General features: G+C 44.2%; 1 protein-coding gene, 1 non-coding gene and 1 pseudogene across 11 annotated transcripts; 2 read left to right on the top strand and 1 right to left on the bottom strand.

Moving 5' to 3' along the window:
- Positions 1-3,065: 3,065 nt before the first annotated feature.
- LOC136507446 (probable ubiquitin-conjugating enzyme E2 23) lies at positions 3,066-5,081 on the top strand (annotated as a pseudogene).
- Positions 5,082-5,816: 735 nt separating this feature from the next.
- On the bottom strand, positions 5,817-11,440 carry LOC136508546 (uncharacterized). 10 transcript variants are annotated; one of them, XR_010772024.1, is made up of 5 exons: positions 11,067-11,440; positions 10,748-10,985; positions 6,917-7,201; positions 6,656-6,824; positions 5,817-6,381 (listed from the first exon to the last, which is right to left on the bottom strand). XR_010772024.1 is itself a non-coding variant. In XM_066503237.1 (4 exons), exons 3-4 carry the CDS (start codon positions 7,079-7,081, stop codon positions 6,004-6,006), a joined length of 543 nt encoding a protein of 180 aa, XP_066359334.1. In that variant the 5' UTR covers positions 7,082-7,201; positions 10,748-10,985; positions 11,067-11,440; the 3' UTR covers positions 5,818-6,003. The 10 variants fall into 10 exon arrangements, 7 of the variants coding, with proteins under 7 accessions (XP_066359334.1, XP_066359335.1, XP_066359336.1 ...); XR_010772025.1 differs by having other exon boundaries at positions 6,728-6,824; XR_010772023.1 differs by having other exon boundaries at positions 5,817-6,824.
- Positions 9,854-9,925, top strand: TRNAQ-UUG (transfer RNA glutamine (anticodon UUG)). The gene has a single exon. It is a non-coding gene; the product is annotated as a tRNA-Gln (tRNA).
- Positions 11,441-16,923: the final 5,483 nt, after the last annotated feature.

Raw genomic sequence — 16,923 nt, 5'->3', positions numbered from 1 at the left:
TCATGGATATTGTAAGAACTGTTTCTGTCCCGCCGTGGACAATGAGTAGGCCCTGGGCAAGGCGCTTCTCATTAACTCCTCTATCATGCTTTTGTGGGTTGTAATCGTAAATTGATAAAGTATTTGAACAACGGTGTGAGATGTTAGTTTCAAACTATATTTGCTTCTGCTACTACTTTATTTGAACTTGAGTTGTAATAACTTTAATCGTACTCTGAGGTATGGCAATGTATTTGTGAACTTTATATAACATGTGGCATATATGTTAAATCATGTACGATCTTAATTATATGTTGGCGATTAATCAAGACCTTTCACGGTACTCAACGGACTACCGGATTTATATGAACTTAAGTATAATAGTGCGACTGCTTCACATATTATTATTGTGATCGTGCTCTTATAAACTGGACGATTCTATCACAGAGTCGGAGTCATTGGATACCGTCGTCAGCGCGTACGACCTGCGCCGGAGCCACCACGATCTCTTCTACGGATATATGGTTGTTCGACGCCTGCCGCGGTCAAGCGGATCAGACGTGGTGGAATTGCAAGAGACGACGGCGACGGGCAAGGCTGCTTTCACCTCAGCTGCTACCACTGGCAATGATCTTTCATGGGTCGGCCATATTGTTGATCTTTGCGATGCACAATACATCCAGGTCAAGTGGGGTGACGGCAGCACGTCAAAGGTACGCACTAGGTCGTCAACTTTGATTTGATATGGCACTTCATCTTCTGATCGAACCATTCTACTAGTATACATCGGTACAGTAGTATGGAATAATAAGGACCATATGAGAGTTTTGACCAACTACTCATGATAACCACATCCATATCCAGGTTTTGCTTTATATGAGATAGTTCTCGTAAGACCACGGAGCGTTGCTGACATGCTCCAGGAAATGGGCGATTGGGTGGAGGACGACCATGACGACGCCTTTGACAGTTCTCGCCAGGACACGCCTCAAGAACCCCGGCCGGCCCCCACGGTGTCTCTATATCCTAACATCTGAATCATCCCCCTATCATATATAGTAGTTGTTTTTTTCGAAAGATCCGTTTTACCGGCTTTCATTGATAAGTGAAGAGCAATTTTATGTACAAGGGCAGCCAAACTTGGCAACAAGCAACACGAAAGGCGAAGCCAACCCACGCAGACACGACAGAGTGCACACTACCGCAAGTCATCCTTGGCGAGTATGGTTGCAAAGCAACCAGCAGCTTCGACTTCCCATGGCAGCTCACAGACGACCCAACTAAGATGTAAGACTGACAACCCGAAGCAGGAGGCCGAGGCGGTTATCGTTGCCAAGCTCAAGCACGCCGTGAAGAGCAGCTCCGACTTCCACTCACGATCTCCCACCCCGCCCGCGGCGATTGTCGTGCATCGGAAGCAAACCCAGCCGTCGAAGGGTGGACCAGACGCCGAGGAGCAAAGGGCAACCGCCACAGGAGACATCTCGACCGAGTCGAAGTTCCATAGCGACACCGTCGGGAAGGGTACGACGTCGAAAGCGTCGTTGTCGCTCATACAGGAATGGACCGGGTTTTCACCCGCAGAAAACATTGTTGGGGGGCACGACGCCCCCAACAGGGAAGCGGCACCCATAGACGTCGCCATCGCCAGGCTTTCGCCCGAGGACCCCCCAACAGAGACGCCGGCGAAGATGCCGGACCCCAGCCTGTTGCACTGTCGTCACTGCCAGTCGTCCCACAGAAGCCTCCCCAAAAGGGGCACCGACACGTCGGCTGCTCGCAGCAGTCGCCTAGCTGCGTCAACCACCCCTGCGGACCAGACAACATGCTGAACCCCGACCTCCCTCTGTCACGCGCGTCCCTCTACCGCACGCCGAAGCCATCACCGGTTGCCGCCGCCGGCTGAAGCACCTGCCGTTGATGTTGCCGAACACTTCTAGCCACCGTCAAACACATGCCCCATCAATGTGGGCGACGCCCCCTGCCCTGGGGCCGCCGGGTACGGACGCCAGGCCCTGAACCCGACGCCCCCTGCCGACACCGCCACCTCCATCTTGACCACAACCAGGGCACCATCCGTAGCCAACCCGGCGCAACCACGGCCACCCCGACCGTTACCCACCATTGGGGGCGAACCGCCGCTCGGCCGCGCCACGGGCAGGCCAGCCCGTCAAGACGCCTCCCCGGTCGTCGTCGCCGCAACCCAGGCCGTGAGAGGGAGGGGCAGGCAGAGAAGGAGAGCGCCGCCCCCAGCGCCTTCACAAGCCCGGTCGCCGCCGCAACCGCCGTCGGCCCCAAGCCAGATCGAGTTGTCTGGGGCCTGGATCCGGCCGCCCAGGCCCCGGATCTGACCACCCGGGCACTGAGCCCGCTGCCCCGGCCGTCGCCGCCATCGCCGTCAAGCCCAGGAGGTGAGAGACGCGGAGGAGAAGGAGAGTCCTGCCACCCTCCCCTGTGCTGGTTCGGGCACAGCCAACGCCACCATAGCCACGGCGGCCCTCCCCGGCGAGCTCCACGCAACTCGCGCGGGGGAGAAGCCGCCAGCCAGCTGTCGCACGCGCTGCCAACTCGCACGGGAGGGAGAGCCTTGCCGCCGCCATCCCTGCCGGCCGAGCGGCCATGCCAGCAGCCAGCTCCGGCGGCGGCAGAAGAGGGAGGAAGGGGGCGGCGCTAGGGTATGTGGGGCGGCCTCCCGTGTCGCCCGTGTGGGAGGCGACGCGGGGGCGAGAGAGTCTGTTCTGCATGCTGAGGATGTTCTCCATATATTGTAGTTGTAGACTACATTATTGTTCACCAACATTGAACATCTCATTTATGTGTCTGATTATATATTACAGGACAACAATAATGACTACGATACTGACAGTGGAAGTGATGCCGAAGACGATGGCCCAGCTGTACAAGGGACGCCGGCAACAATGGGTCGGGCTGGTACTGCGAGTATCATCCAGGCAGTGATTCGAATAGGCAGTGGAATGCTTGCACGGGGCAAGAAAGATATGGCGAGCCGGTCGGTGGCATCATCAGCTCCCTCGACAACGGAACCTGCTACCACAGAGAACATCGTCATCCGGACACGCTCGTCTATGTCCGGTGGTGATGGCGATGAGTGCAATGCCAAGGAAGCTGCTGAAGCTGTAGCACTGGCAAGCGATGATGCGGGAGTTGTCGATGGCGCCTTGATCGGCTTCAAGCATTTTGACGTTACGCAAAGTCCTCAGGATCACTATTACCTCCAGGAGAAGGTGCGTAACTCATTTGTCTAACAAGTATATATACTTATTTTTAGTACGTACAATCTCCGCTATTTGTTAAACTGCCGACAAAATCAAGTGTTGTGGGGTTAAAAGAGAAATCACAAAACTTCTTAAAAAGGCAATTATCTCTGTCAAATTGCTAGACTTTAAAATTATTCAAAAAAAAGAATCATTAGTAGTCATTGCTGAGTTGTAAGTCGTTGTTGTATCGTTGTACCCACTTTAGACTTTTCTTCTTTTTAATATAATCAGCAGCTCTCCTACCTGATTGGTTTAAAAAAAATAGTCGTCATTGCCGCTGTCATTATGTAAAACAGTATTTACGCAAGATTTTTTTTGGAATTATATCCTAATAACAATTGGAAATTTGACTCATCTTCTATTGGCATGTGTATTATATATATTTATATATATATATATATATATTTATATATATATATATATATATAATCAACTTTACATGGTGTCAATTATCTGTCATATCAGTTTATGGGGGGTACAAGTTTATATTATAGACGCACACATATCAAAATTTAAGCTTTACAATCTTTCACCAATAATTTTGGCTAACAAGTTTTAACTATTTGTAAATAAATGTACTTTCCAATAATTATAAGTTGTTTTAAAAAAATATAATCACTTCATAAATAATATAATATAAAAATAAATAAACAAACAAAGTGTAATTTAGAATATCATGCCATATCAACCTTCGCCTTATAAATTGGACCGAAGAGAGTAACCGATACTGTATATTGATGGTTGTTATTTCATGTTGATCCACTAACAGGGCACTGCTGGTGGTGGAAGGAAGTGGTTAAAAAGGGTGCAAAAGGAGTGGAAAATTCTTGAGAATAACTTGCCAGGTAAAGTTGAGAAAATTTCTACATGAAATCTGCACCGTACCTTGGCCCCGTTCGCTGGTCTGAAACTTGACTGAAACTGGCTGGAAAACACTGTTCCGACTGAATTATTGTGAGAGAAAAACACTGTTCCGGCTAAAAAAAAAAAGAAGCCGAACAAACCGAATATGAGGTAAGCCGAACAGTGCCATATGGCGTCGATCTTTAAATTATTCCTCTAAACGAATTTAATTTACCCGGCATGCAGACACCATCTATGTGCGGGCATTCGAGGATCGCATGGACCTCCTACGAGCAGTGATCGTGGGCGCGAGCGGGACGCCATACCACGATGGGCTCTTCTTCTTCGACCTACAGCTCCCACCGTCATTCCCTGCTACACCGCCGCTGGTGAGCTACCGGTCGTTTGGACTACGCGTGAACCCAAACCTCTACCCCTCCGGAACCGTGTGCCTCATCAGCCTCCTCAACACATTCGGCGGCAAGGGTACCGAGCTATGGTCGCCAGAAGCGTCGAGCATCCTCCAAGTTGTGGTCTCCATCCAGGGCATCGTGCTCACAGCCCAACCCTACTACAACGAGGCCGGTTACGCAGCGCAGGTTGGCACACCGGAGGGCCAGCGCAACGAGCTCCCCTACTGCGAGAGCACATACCTTCTGAACCTTCGAACCATGCTGCATCTCCTCCACCGGCCACCGGCCGGCTTCGATGCGTTTGTGAGAGACCACTTCCGCTGCCACGGGCAGCGCATCATCCGGTCATGCGAGGCGTACATGCAGGGTTGCCTTGTTGGCACGCTCGACGGGGAGGGCCGTCTCACGGATAGCAGCAGGGAGCGACCGAGCTCGACTGGATTCAGGCTTGCGCTACACAATGTCCTGCCGCGCCTCGTTGAGGCATTGGTCGTTGGTCGATATAGGCGCCAAAGGGTGCGAGCAGCACCGGACGCCACCGTCCACTTCGCAGCTTACTACCCACTAGACTGCTATGCCACAGTTTTGATTTGGTTAGTTTTGGGGCTACTTATTAAACTCCTAGTCCATCAGTTAAGTTTTTTGAGTAGTCACTGTTAGATTTGTTACTATTAGTGTTGATTTGGTAAGCTGTTAGACAGCCAAGTACTGGCTTTGAGATCCTAAGTTTCAACTGTTGTTTCTTAAATTCTGGTTGGAGTTTTTCGAGTTCTGATTGGAATTGAACTTTGTACTTTGTTCAAGAAAAGTCTCAGTATCAAACTTGTAGCCACGTAAAACTTGTAGCCACATACTCCCTCCATCCCTTTTAATATATTAATATTTATATGATACATAATTAGCATTACTAGATAGATATCTGAATCTAGTTCCATAATAAACTTATTTAGAGATACAAATGTTGCTAATATTTTCTAAAAAACTACACTACTGGAAACAACATTATTTCTTTGTGCCAAAAACCGTCAAGGAAACAGGAAAACAGTCAGAAAAATTCATTTTGTTCGAATTGCAACAGGCATATCCCATCAAGGATAGATGACAGAGAAATAGAATTTTTCCTGTGAGCGTCCCGACAGAAATATATTTGTGACGGTAATTTTTTTACGGTTGCTTGACAGTAAGTTGTACCATGAACAGGTTTAGTACATCGTTACGAATCGTCAGGTTAATTGTTTTCCTGTAGGCACGCTGTTAGGGATAGTGCTAATTTCTACAGGCTCACTTCTAATATATTAAAACATACATATTAGAAGTTCCATAGGAGATTACAGAGCATTCAGCACGGGCCAACATACCAAAGGTTTTGCCCTCACAAATTACATCTAAAATTCTACTACCAACATTCTACCACCAGCATTTGCTGCTCTTAATTTATACATGTATAGCCATGTCACCTACCACCACATCCTAGTTTTAGCTAAGTCCATCTAACATTCAGCTACTACTAAGTTAACCGTGCACAGCCATACATGTTCAAAAGACAAAAGACAACCACCAGAACCTATGTTGTTCCATGGAGCTACAAAAGTCACTTTGACAATCCATGTGCTATTTGTGTCAATAGCAACCTTACCATATATATATCCCAGATCACAAAAGTCATCGATGTTTGATCCAGCATTGCTGCCCCCATTGTTGTTGTCGATGTCCTCTTCATCCCTGTTCTCTTCGTTCTCTTTGTCCTCTTCATACATGTCCTCATTCATGTCCTCCGCCATGTCCTCTCCTTCCATGTACTTGTCATCTGTGTCCTCCAAGTCCTCACCATCCAAGTCCTCGCCAACATGAGATGAACTAGTGGGCAGCTGCAAAACGATAATACCATGTAAACATCAAATGGATTTTAGGATTGATACACACTAATTGTCTTCTTCATGATTACTTTTACACCAGCACCATACATGAAGAATATAGAAATGTCCAAACTAAATGACAGATAGTATTAGAGTCCTAATACTCATGCACAAGATCGGTGTAGGAGTAAGCAGTCATTGGTTGGACACAAAGCGACAAGACACTTGTTTGGTACAGCTTAACATGAGGTTAAAACTACGATGCAAAGTTGGAAACTACAGCAACCATCAACATGAGGCAACTCCCTCACTGCTGCACTGCGTGTTGTCATTCTGACATCAAAACATATCAGTTTACTTAAAATGGTTGTAGAACAGCTGTTTTTGCTTGTAAGAGCTTCAAGGCGCCTTTTCAGATTTTCTGGAACCTCAATATCCAATTTACAATAAAGATCCTACACCCAAAAAAGTATAGTAGTTCAAAAATAAACTAAGGAGTGGTGCTTTCTTAAATCATGAAAACAGACACATGAATTCACATCCATACCAGTATCAAGTCATTAGTAATAAGTTCCCCCATCTGGTCAAGGCATTCAGTATGACAGAAATTCCGATTGTCTTTGGCCATGCGTCGATAAGATGCTGAATTTGAAGATGCAAGATTTTTTTTTCTTGGCAGCAGACCGCACATCAGCCATTTTAACAGCACCATTTGCAATGGCTACACGACTATGGCGCAAGACATCAGACAGATCAAACAGAATTTTTCCACCAACTCTTGTTGCTCCAGCCCTTCTAGATGTGCAGCCTGGGACTTTGCAGTATACTCATCCTAGAAAGGAAAAGACATTAGTCAGTCAATTTTCAAGAACAATGAAATCAGCCATGTTTCAGAACTTGTTCTATATACAGGTCACATAATATTGTTCAAGAAATCAGCCATGTTCAACACTAGTTCTATATATAGGTGAAATAATATTCTGTTGTAAATATTCTCTTAGTGAGAACAGGGTGACCTATGTAAATTGATGCATTAGAGATTGACAGAGCAAGCCAACACTAATCTTTCAAGCACAAACATTCTCATATTGTCGTGGAAAATATTATAATTACAATGAGCTAATGTTAGACAACATAACTACAGTTGGCAAGCTGCTACAAACTGAAGATGATAAACACAACTTTTTAGTCTAAAACATCAAGCCAAGTATACAACAGACCCAAATTATATTTTAAGACAAACACTCTAATCTGTATTTTCTGCTAGATAGACCACTCTAATGTCTAAAAACCAAACCAGATTGAACATGAAGCATTATGTCAGAACCTACAAGCAGCAGCTTTTTAGATAAATACCACAATGTTTTGTGCTTTGCGGCTGCTGATTGCACCAGGTCACATAACAAATTTATTTTTGAGAAATACCACACTGTTAGATAAATACCACAATATTTCAAGATATTTCACCTCCATGGATTACAAAATGATATTTTTGAGGTAGGGAAACTAACAAAGAAAATTATTATGTGCGGCTTCAGCGATACCATAGCAACTTTATTGATTCAGTGGTAAATGCAAGTTGAGGACACATAACAAGATTAAAAAGAATGTTGCTAAGAAATTTCAAAGTTAGTGGATCATATTCAGCTCAAAAGAATCATCAAAAGGCACCAACCATGCACCTTCCATATGGTGGATTGAAAACAACTTGGTACAATACCACCAATCTAGGCTATCTAAAACTGGTGGTCAATGATCTTGATATGGCTATATCCTTCAGTGGCAGCAGATAATAGCACCTAGAAAAGGAAAATGGGAAAAACAAATAGAACAGTAAAAATACACAGGACTTGAAAAGTTGAATTTATGTTTTGTTGCCTAAGAGACTTACTGTTCGGCTGGCTGGAAAAACGGCTGATGCTAATTTGTTGTGAGAGAAAAACACGGTTATTTCGCTAAAACGGTACGGCTGATAAGTTCAAGCGAACAGGGCCTTAATATTTCTATAAGAGAATGGATAGCCAAAAATCATCATATTTCTTTACATGGGGGGAGTCGTTTTAGTTTCAAAGAGTGCAATATCTAATACTGAACAAGATGCAATGTTTCAAATGAGAGTTCACTTCAAAGTTTCCTTGTTCACCAAATGTGTCCACACAACCAAGATGTCATATTTGTTAAACGATTCATGGATCTCACACATGTTATTTGTCAAAGCAGGTGTGCGCCATCTAGTCACATATCAATAATCTTGAAACACGGAAAAGCTGGAATTTAACTCCTACATAGCCCTACAATTGCACTCTTTTGGATCATTCCCCTAAAACTCAGGGGAAAATGAATGCACCATTTCAGCACATGCCTCACAGAACAAAAACATGACATGACGCATAACAGGCCATCTGTGATAACTGCAAGGTGCATGCATACAAATGTAAGAGCACTACTTTACATAAAATCATCACATTGGAGAAAACTTTCCTCTTTCTTCCTATCTTTCACTCACATAGCTGTCCAAATTAATATCCTGATGTTCCTAATCACCAATCAATAATGCATCAAGGCGAATCGCAAAATGTGAAAAATACCACATTTCATTGAGCACCACAAACAAAAGCAGTGCACCTGGGCCACAATGGGACAGTGGGACTGCGAACAATACTAATGGCCGTGAAAATAGGCACCCTTAGGCTATTGTGCTTCAAAATTGCACAGTTTACTTTATTAATAGTATTTGCATGACATATTGGGCTCTAACAATATTTGTGAGCTACCTCTGCTCCACATTATTCTGATGAGAAATGTTACTATATCTTAGTCACGCCACATGATTTAATAAGTTCTATTTTCACAGCTTTGGATTTGACCACATGCAATGCATTTCTAGGACTATGCTCACTAAGTTATACTACCATATATTCAGTACATTCCATGGACTCCTTGCTTCAGCCATATTTAAAAACAAAACTTAAATTTCATTACTTTGAATTCAATATATGTTGCATACACGATCAACTTTCTCTCTTTAGTTCACAAATTTGAAGGGCGGGCCTGGTGCGAGCGGTAGAGTCTTACCGCCTGTGACCGGAAGGTCCCGGGTTCGAGTCGCGGTCTCCTCGCATTGCACAGGCGAGGGTAAGGCTTGCCACTGACACCCTTCCCCAGACCCCGCACAGAGCGGGAGCTCTCTGCACTGGGTACGCCCTAGTTCACAAATTTATGTAGCCGCAGCAAGGGTGCACTTAACTTGCAAAACATGCAGCATGATATGAATACTAGTGTTCACAAAATCATCGGATTTGGGCTCAAGAAACTTTCAATTGTTACAACTGTACAGCATTACCAATATATCTAAAGCTATGTTTTATCACTTACGTGATTTTTTAAAGTGGGAGAAAAATAAATACAGGATAACAAATTTATTACCATTTTCTATGGATATGTTGTATGTAAATATCATCATCAAGGGATAACATACACAGATGGTTCCATGGTGTAGTGGTAATCACTCCAGACTTTGAATCTGGTAACCTGGGTTCGAATCCCGGTGGGACCTAGTTTTTTTAAATAGAAAATTTATTATATGCACTCAAAGATCCATTTTTTTGGAAAATACTATCATGCTTAACACGACAAACAGCTATGAGCCAGAGAGTAGGTGGATATAGCCCTAGGGCATTGCGTCCTGCAATTGTGGTTGAGACAAAGGAGACTGGAGATGGAAACAAATGTTTAAAGGGAATAAGAGAGCTTTCCAGAAAAAGTTAACATACTGGACACGACAAAGGAGGTAAACAGAGTAGTTAATTCTCTTCTTTTCCTTTTTTGCTATCTGAAAATAATCTATCTATCACATTAATCAAAGGTGTGTGTGGACCTAAGAACCTTATCTGAAAATCAACTTGATAATTGTCTCAAAATCCTTTGGAGGTCCTACTGGTTGCTTCTTTGTAATGACAACATGTCTTTTGAAGGGAGAAATGTTTTGGCACTATGCATTAACAGTAGGCACATAACATCAGAAGGATGCTTAAAGAGAGACAAGAATAACGATATTGCCTAAGAGTCTTAACATACAATAGGGATTAACCAAATTCCCGCGCTAATATCCGGTTATTCAGGTTAAAATGTCATTTTTCACACTAAACCGGTCTTAGGCATCAACCGCTTAAGCAGAGAGCGACTCTAAAGCAAGTGGTCCTCCTGACTTCCACCATGGCACAAAAAAGCAGCAACTTCCTGCAAGCCCAACTGCCCAAGTGCCCGGGTTGTACATGGCCTAAAGCAGCAAATACTTTCCTACGAAATCAGAAGGGTGCAGGCAAAGCATGTATAATGCAGCAGAAACAAAGGCTAATGATCCCCACGTGTTCCATACCCAACTCAACCGTTGTGCCAACTTTCTGACCTTGATCAGGCCCATCTACATCTGTTTGGATTATATGGAACGAAATTTGGGACGCCAATGCACCCGCCAGCTTCAGTACTTGATTTGCTGAATCCTGCGCTGATTATATGGAACGAAATTTGGCAGGACAGGAACGGGCGCAATTCAGATGCAGACACGACCGTGCTGATCCAACGATGATGCGACCCAACCCAAGTAAAACAGCAGCCTACACAAGATTAAGTTAAGAGAGCGAAAAGCTCACAGGCTTCGGTAGAAGATTGGACACAAGGCAGCGAAGGGCGGTCACCTCACCGCGATGGAAACTGGATCGAAGCGAAGCCCGTCAAGCGCAGCGGCTGGGAAGTCCCACATTCCCCGGGCTATTAACCGTGGTGAGCAACGGTTGCCCATTCCCCGCCACCAGGGAGCGCGGAGAGTGTTTAAGCCCTGGAGGCAGGCCACGGCACGCTCGTGCGAGGATGGGCAACGTACATGGGACGCGGCGGCGAAGGGTTGGAGGCAGCGAGGATGCGCATGCCGTTGTGTTTGTTAGGGTTTCGGGGCTGCGGCGGCGGCGGCGGCGGTGAGATGGACGAGCAGACCGCGACGGACGATTTGGAATTTCGAAGGGGAGGCCCGGGAGGGCGTAGCTTGGTCGGCGTGAGGGGCTTCGTGGGGCTGTGGTTTTTGCGGGCCGTTGTGGATTGCCATTGCAGTTCGGATGAGTTAGCCCACAGTAGCCCAAATATGTGGACACGTCTGCATTAGTTGGAAATGACTTTTTTTTTAAACATTTCATGGAAGAACTTGACTAACATGGTGAGGGATTTTGGCTCCAAAGTACAAAAAAATTAGGATAGAAAACAATTGTTGAAATCTAAGTCTGCATGGTAGAGTTTCTGCAAGGATGTGTCTCTATAACACTCGCGTATTTTAGGTTCTTCCAACACCTGATTTTTTGTCCATACCTTCTTCCTCCTTCCAATGGCTGCTGCCACCCATCGTCCACCGCCTTGCCGCGCGCGCGGTAGGGTCTCGTCGGGGCTCCGCGGCCGCGACCGTGGAGCTCCAGCGAGACCCTACCGCCCGCGGCAACCTCCTTCTTCCCCTCCGGCCGTCCTTGTCGCCTGGCCGGCCTGCCTCCCCAAAACCCCTTCTAAGTCCATCAGAGGTGGAGAGGAAGAGAAGAGAAGGAAAAAATCGAATGTTGGATTGATCTTAAACACTCGAGTGTTGGATAGCATTTTTCTTCTGCAAAAAATGCTAGGATTCCATTTAGGGTGCAGAAAATTAGAATAAGAAAACAATCATTGAAACCGTAGTACGTATATCATGACAAGATCATGCCAACACTGTTATATGATATATATTGGCGCAAAGGCTGATGGACTCAAAACATGGAGAAAAATGGAAGCCGCGTGGCACCTCAAGCAAAGCTTCCGAAGAAGCCTCACTTTCTTCCGGATGAATCAACAGCTTTCTTTCATTTCCTCCTTTATTTTCCCTACGGGCTACACTATAGGAGTATATATATAGCATCAGTACTAGATTGAGATCTTAAGCGAGCCATTGGTGAGTCGCTTTCTATCCACGCGTTGAAAGACACAGAAAGGACGAACGTTGGACACGGGCAGGGCGTCGGCAAGCACTCCAAAGAGTAAATCTGAATGCAAAATGTGTCAAGCCGTCCGGCCGTCCGGCGCCACTGTTCAAAGTACAAAAACTGGTTCCTGAAGTTTCAGCATTGTACCAACCAACCAACAAATCTTCTTTTGACATTGACTTATGGTTAGGGGAAAAGATGTGGTCAGTTTAACAACCATCACCATCTATGTCCTAATGTTACATTTTTTTTATGATGTTATTTACATCCGCATATTAATTTATGGAAATTTTAGAATTGTGCTAAAATTTGAATTCTAATGTAAGTCGCATCGTGGACTCTGTGTACATGGGCGTATCCATTCTAATAAGCTGAGGAAATTTCGCAAAGGCAATGTTAGGTCTTGTTTGACGGAGCTCTTTGAGCCGCTTTAGCTCCAGCTTCTTCAGTGAAGTCCTACCAAATGTCAAAGCAAAAATGGCTCCTCCAGTTAAGCTTATGAGAGAAGGAATTGTTTTTGAACTACGGAACTAAGGTCTCCATTTCGCGGCTCCTCAGGCTCCTGGAGCTCCTCTAGTAAAGTCCTAAACAGTCGCCAAATACTCCCTCTGTCCTAGAATAAATAGATTTTCACCATAAAAAAATTTACAAATAAATCAATCTCTAGGAGGCTAAATGGTCCATCAACTCATTTATTTTCCTCGGAGTTCTCTCATATTTCCTACCGCTCCCAAATTCCCCAATTCAGACTTAGTTTCTACAGTTGGATGGATATGGTAAATGTTATAATTACCACACAACTAGAAAAATCACCGATAAGGTGCAACTACTCCAATTAATGAAGGGTGGTATTGTATTTTCTCTGTCATACTAAACTTGCTAGAAATCTATTTATTCAGGGATGGAAGGAGTAGGCTCCTACAATCACCTTTGCAATGCTTGACCTAACATCCTAGGCTAATTAGTCAACATTTTAGAGCTCCCTCTATACTTTCGAGGTTAAGATGGTGACTTTTCTCGAAGAGTTTTTTTTCTCATCACAAATTTTCCTAGATATATAGTTGCATTTTATGATTTATGCTTCCTAAGGGGTTGCATGTCCTCAAAAACTTGGTGCAATTTTTCTCGAGTGGTTACTTTAATTAAAACCATATCCGTAAGTTTTGGTCAAGTTACAAATGATTGTACCATAATCATTCAGTAAAGCGTCGACATCGAATGATAACGATCCAGTCAAAGTTCATAGGAACTAATAAATATTTAAAGACTTCATCGGGAATATAGCGAGCAACAAACCTATCTCCTTTTGTCCTTGATCAAACTTTATATAGTTAGAAGAAATATGCGCACAATGTAAAGGACCTCCATGTGGAGAGTACCAGTGCATATCTTCTTTGCCTTTACAAATGAATGAACAATGTACACGTACGTATTAGTGGTTGCATTGGTACTTGTCTGTTGCCTCACAGTGATAAATTTGGCTGATTGTTAAGCAGCCCTGGCACTTCATTTGTAGGTACCTAGCTAGTTGGGTTGTTATAGAAATATTCTTTTTTTCATTGCTAGTATGTGCTTCTCAAACCACCGATTTATTCCCTAACGACTTAAACGTGATTTATAGATGGGGGAAAGGGAAACGTGAATGCGCAGCTCCCTCTTCCTCTCCCGCTCCCATGCTCTTCCTCCTGCTCACGACCACGCCCGTGCCCCACTAGAGACTGAAGAAGAAGATGCCGGCGGCTCGGGTTCCGACGGGTTAGGGATCTGCTCTCAGGCGAGCTTAAAAGGGGGTTCAGGGCGAGGCAGACACGACACGACAGTGGTGGCGGAAGATACGGCAGCGGAGCGGGACAGCTCAAGAAGGTGGTTGGGCAGGGCCAGTGGCGGGGTGCCTAAAGATATTGAATGATATGAAACGAGTTACAACTTGCAACTACGTCCTGTGAAAAGAAATCTCTTGATGGTGCGCATTTGCATGCTTTTGTAAATTGTAAGTGTAATTAGGACTTGACACGGGCGTTCATCACTAACCTGAGGCGAGGAGCCAACCAGCCATCCAAAGTCTCCGGCCAGGCAATGAGACGCCATGTACATACAACCGGCTAAAAACCCTCCAGCAGCGACTGGTTCTTGGTTTGGTTTAGGATACCCTTGGAGATTTTCTTAAGGGCCTCTTTGGTATAAATTCGGTTGGCTCTAGCTCCAGCTGACATCCATAAAAAAGAGGCCCTTAATCAATACGAGTATGTTTTTACGCCACCTAAGCTGAAACACAAAATAAAATGGGAATTGGCAGGATGCATACTGACAAGGTCAACGGATGTCTGTTCATAGCATGCATGCGGTGCGCTGTCTGTACGGCTGTGGATTAGGATTAGCCTCTGCTAGCTGGCGCCTGCCAGGCAGCCAGACACAGGATCTTGCAGAGACCAATGGGGAGGAGGGTATAATTAATATATACGTATATGAGTATAAGGCCAGTCTCAATGAGAATTTCATAGAGTTTCATAGGCATTAAATATGCTGACATGGCACTGTCTTGACGAAAAGAGAGAAGATAAAAGTTTTATGGGAGTAGAGAGAGTTTCATGGGGATGAAACTCTTCTGCACTGTTTCCAAAATCCAAAATATGAGTGTGTTGGAAACTGGAAGATGAAACTCCCACTGAGACTGGCCTAATAAAATAAACCATCGGCTGTTTAATTAAATCAACTGACAACAAATAAATTAATTCGGGTTTTCAGGTGGGCGGTTGCTGTTGAGTGGGCGCGCGATGTGATTAGTTAAGTCATCGATCGAAGATGTCGACGACGACGCTTTTTGTTCTCCTCGAGGAGATGAGAATGCAAGATGCTCGGCTCACTCTCGTGATGTCCCTTTCTGTTTCTCAACCTGTGGGTTTGCTTATCAGCTGTGGTACAATATTTTCTTTTTATAATAAACCAACACTAATCGAATTTATCAGTCTAGAAATCGACCAACGATCAGGCTGTATGTTGCCTCTTGTTGCCAATTCTATTCTTATTTCTCCATGACCTTGCTTCCTAATCATTGCACCCCGGGATCTGCAGTAATTACTTGCACTGCCCTTGGTTAAGCTTGGGCTACCGGTCGACAACTAACCTCCATGAACTTGCACTGCATTACTCTTTTTTTTTTGTCTTGTCGAAGGAACAATAAAAAGCATGGATGCACTGCTTTTTCAACTGATAATGTTCATGGTGCCCAGCAACCCTCCGTACTGTGTACTGTAAAGTCGTATGATTGCTTTCTTCCGCATCCACCTATTGCGTTTATTTTTCACGAACAAATTACAAATGTTAGTATGTCACGGAATTAAGTGACAGATGACAATTAATTATCACGTGCACTTTGATCAGAGAGGCAAGCCTCACATGCAAATATAACGGCACATAATATATATTTTTCAAATGTTTTAAAAATATAGTAATATGCTTCATGTTGAAAATGACATATAATCCACTTTGAATAAATATTATAATTTTTTTTTTCTCTGATCACCCAGAACTTGTCAGGTTTTAGCACAAGAAGGGTAGCCAACTAAGGTACGCTCAGTTTTCTATCCTCTTGCCCGATACTCCCTCTCGAAAAAAATTCTTTGACCAAAGTTATATAAAAGAGTACTGACACTCATGATATAAAATAAGTACTATTAGATTAGTTATAGAGTATATTTTATAATAAATTTATTTAGAGACATATAAATGTTAATATTATTTATTATAAATTTAGTCAAACTTAAGCTAGGCTGGCAACACAGATCCCATAGTTGCATTCTTTTGTGGACGAGGAGAGTACCTGCCTTGATTATGTTAGGATTGTATCATGCAAACCTTTTACTGTGATGCCTTTTCTGAGCAATAAGCATGTTGCAATAACCTAGGAACGCTCCAGATCAAGGTTACACAGCAATGCGATGTAACTTCGGTTTTCATGTGGCCAATACACTTTAGCTTCCATCACCTTATAAATAAAGGGATCGAAATGTGGGGTATCTTGTGAAGAACGATTACATATCCTTGGAATACAAGCGAATCCAAAAGAGATGTGAGCAGATGGAAAAGGATAGATATAAGCATGTTTTGGTTGGTGCTTTGTGGTGGAGAGACGAGCGTAACCCGCTTCTTTGGTCGCCACCTTCCCCCTTGCACCTAAAACGAGAGGTGGCTAGGCCACCTTTACCGTTGTGTAACTAAAACTCAAATCTGGTCCACATCAGACTGCAAAAAGCAGCGTGAGAGAGAAAAAAATGAAATGGTCCACATCCATCGACCATCATGCATGGTGAGGAGAAGTGTATGTGGTGGCGTGTGGCCATCTTATTCTTACCATCATATACACAAATAACACAACTCAAATTACCTACTTAAGCATGCATGAAGTTGAGGCCTGACCAGGGGTCAGAGTCATGTTCAAGTTGGGATGGTGAATTCTCTATTTTGGATTAGCGACCTGTTTGGATCCACCGATCTAAACTTTAGCTAGCTAAATTTAGTTGCTAGGAATTCAACCCAGCTAAAAGATTAGCTAAAGTTTAGC

This window comes from Miscanthus floridulus, chromosome 15 (genome assembly GCF_019320115.1).
Source record: "Miscanthus floridulus cultivar M001 chromosome 15, ASM1932011v1, whole genome shotgun sequence".
Classification (NCBI taxonomy): Eukaryota; Viridiplantae; Streptophyta; class Magnoliopsida; order Poales; family Poaceae; genus Miscanthus; species Miscanthus floridulus.
The sequence above is the reverse complement of the archived record's forward strand: the minus strand, read 5'-3'. Positions and strand labels throughout refer to the sequence as shown.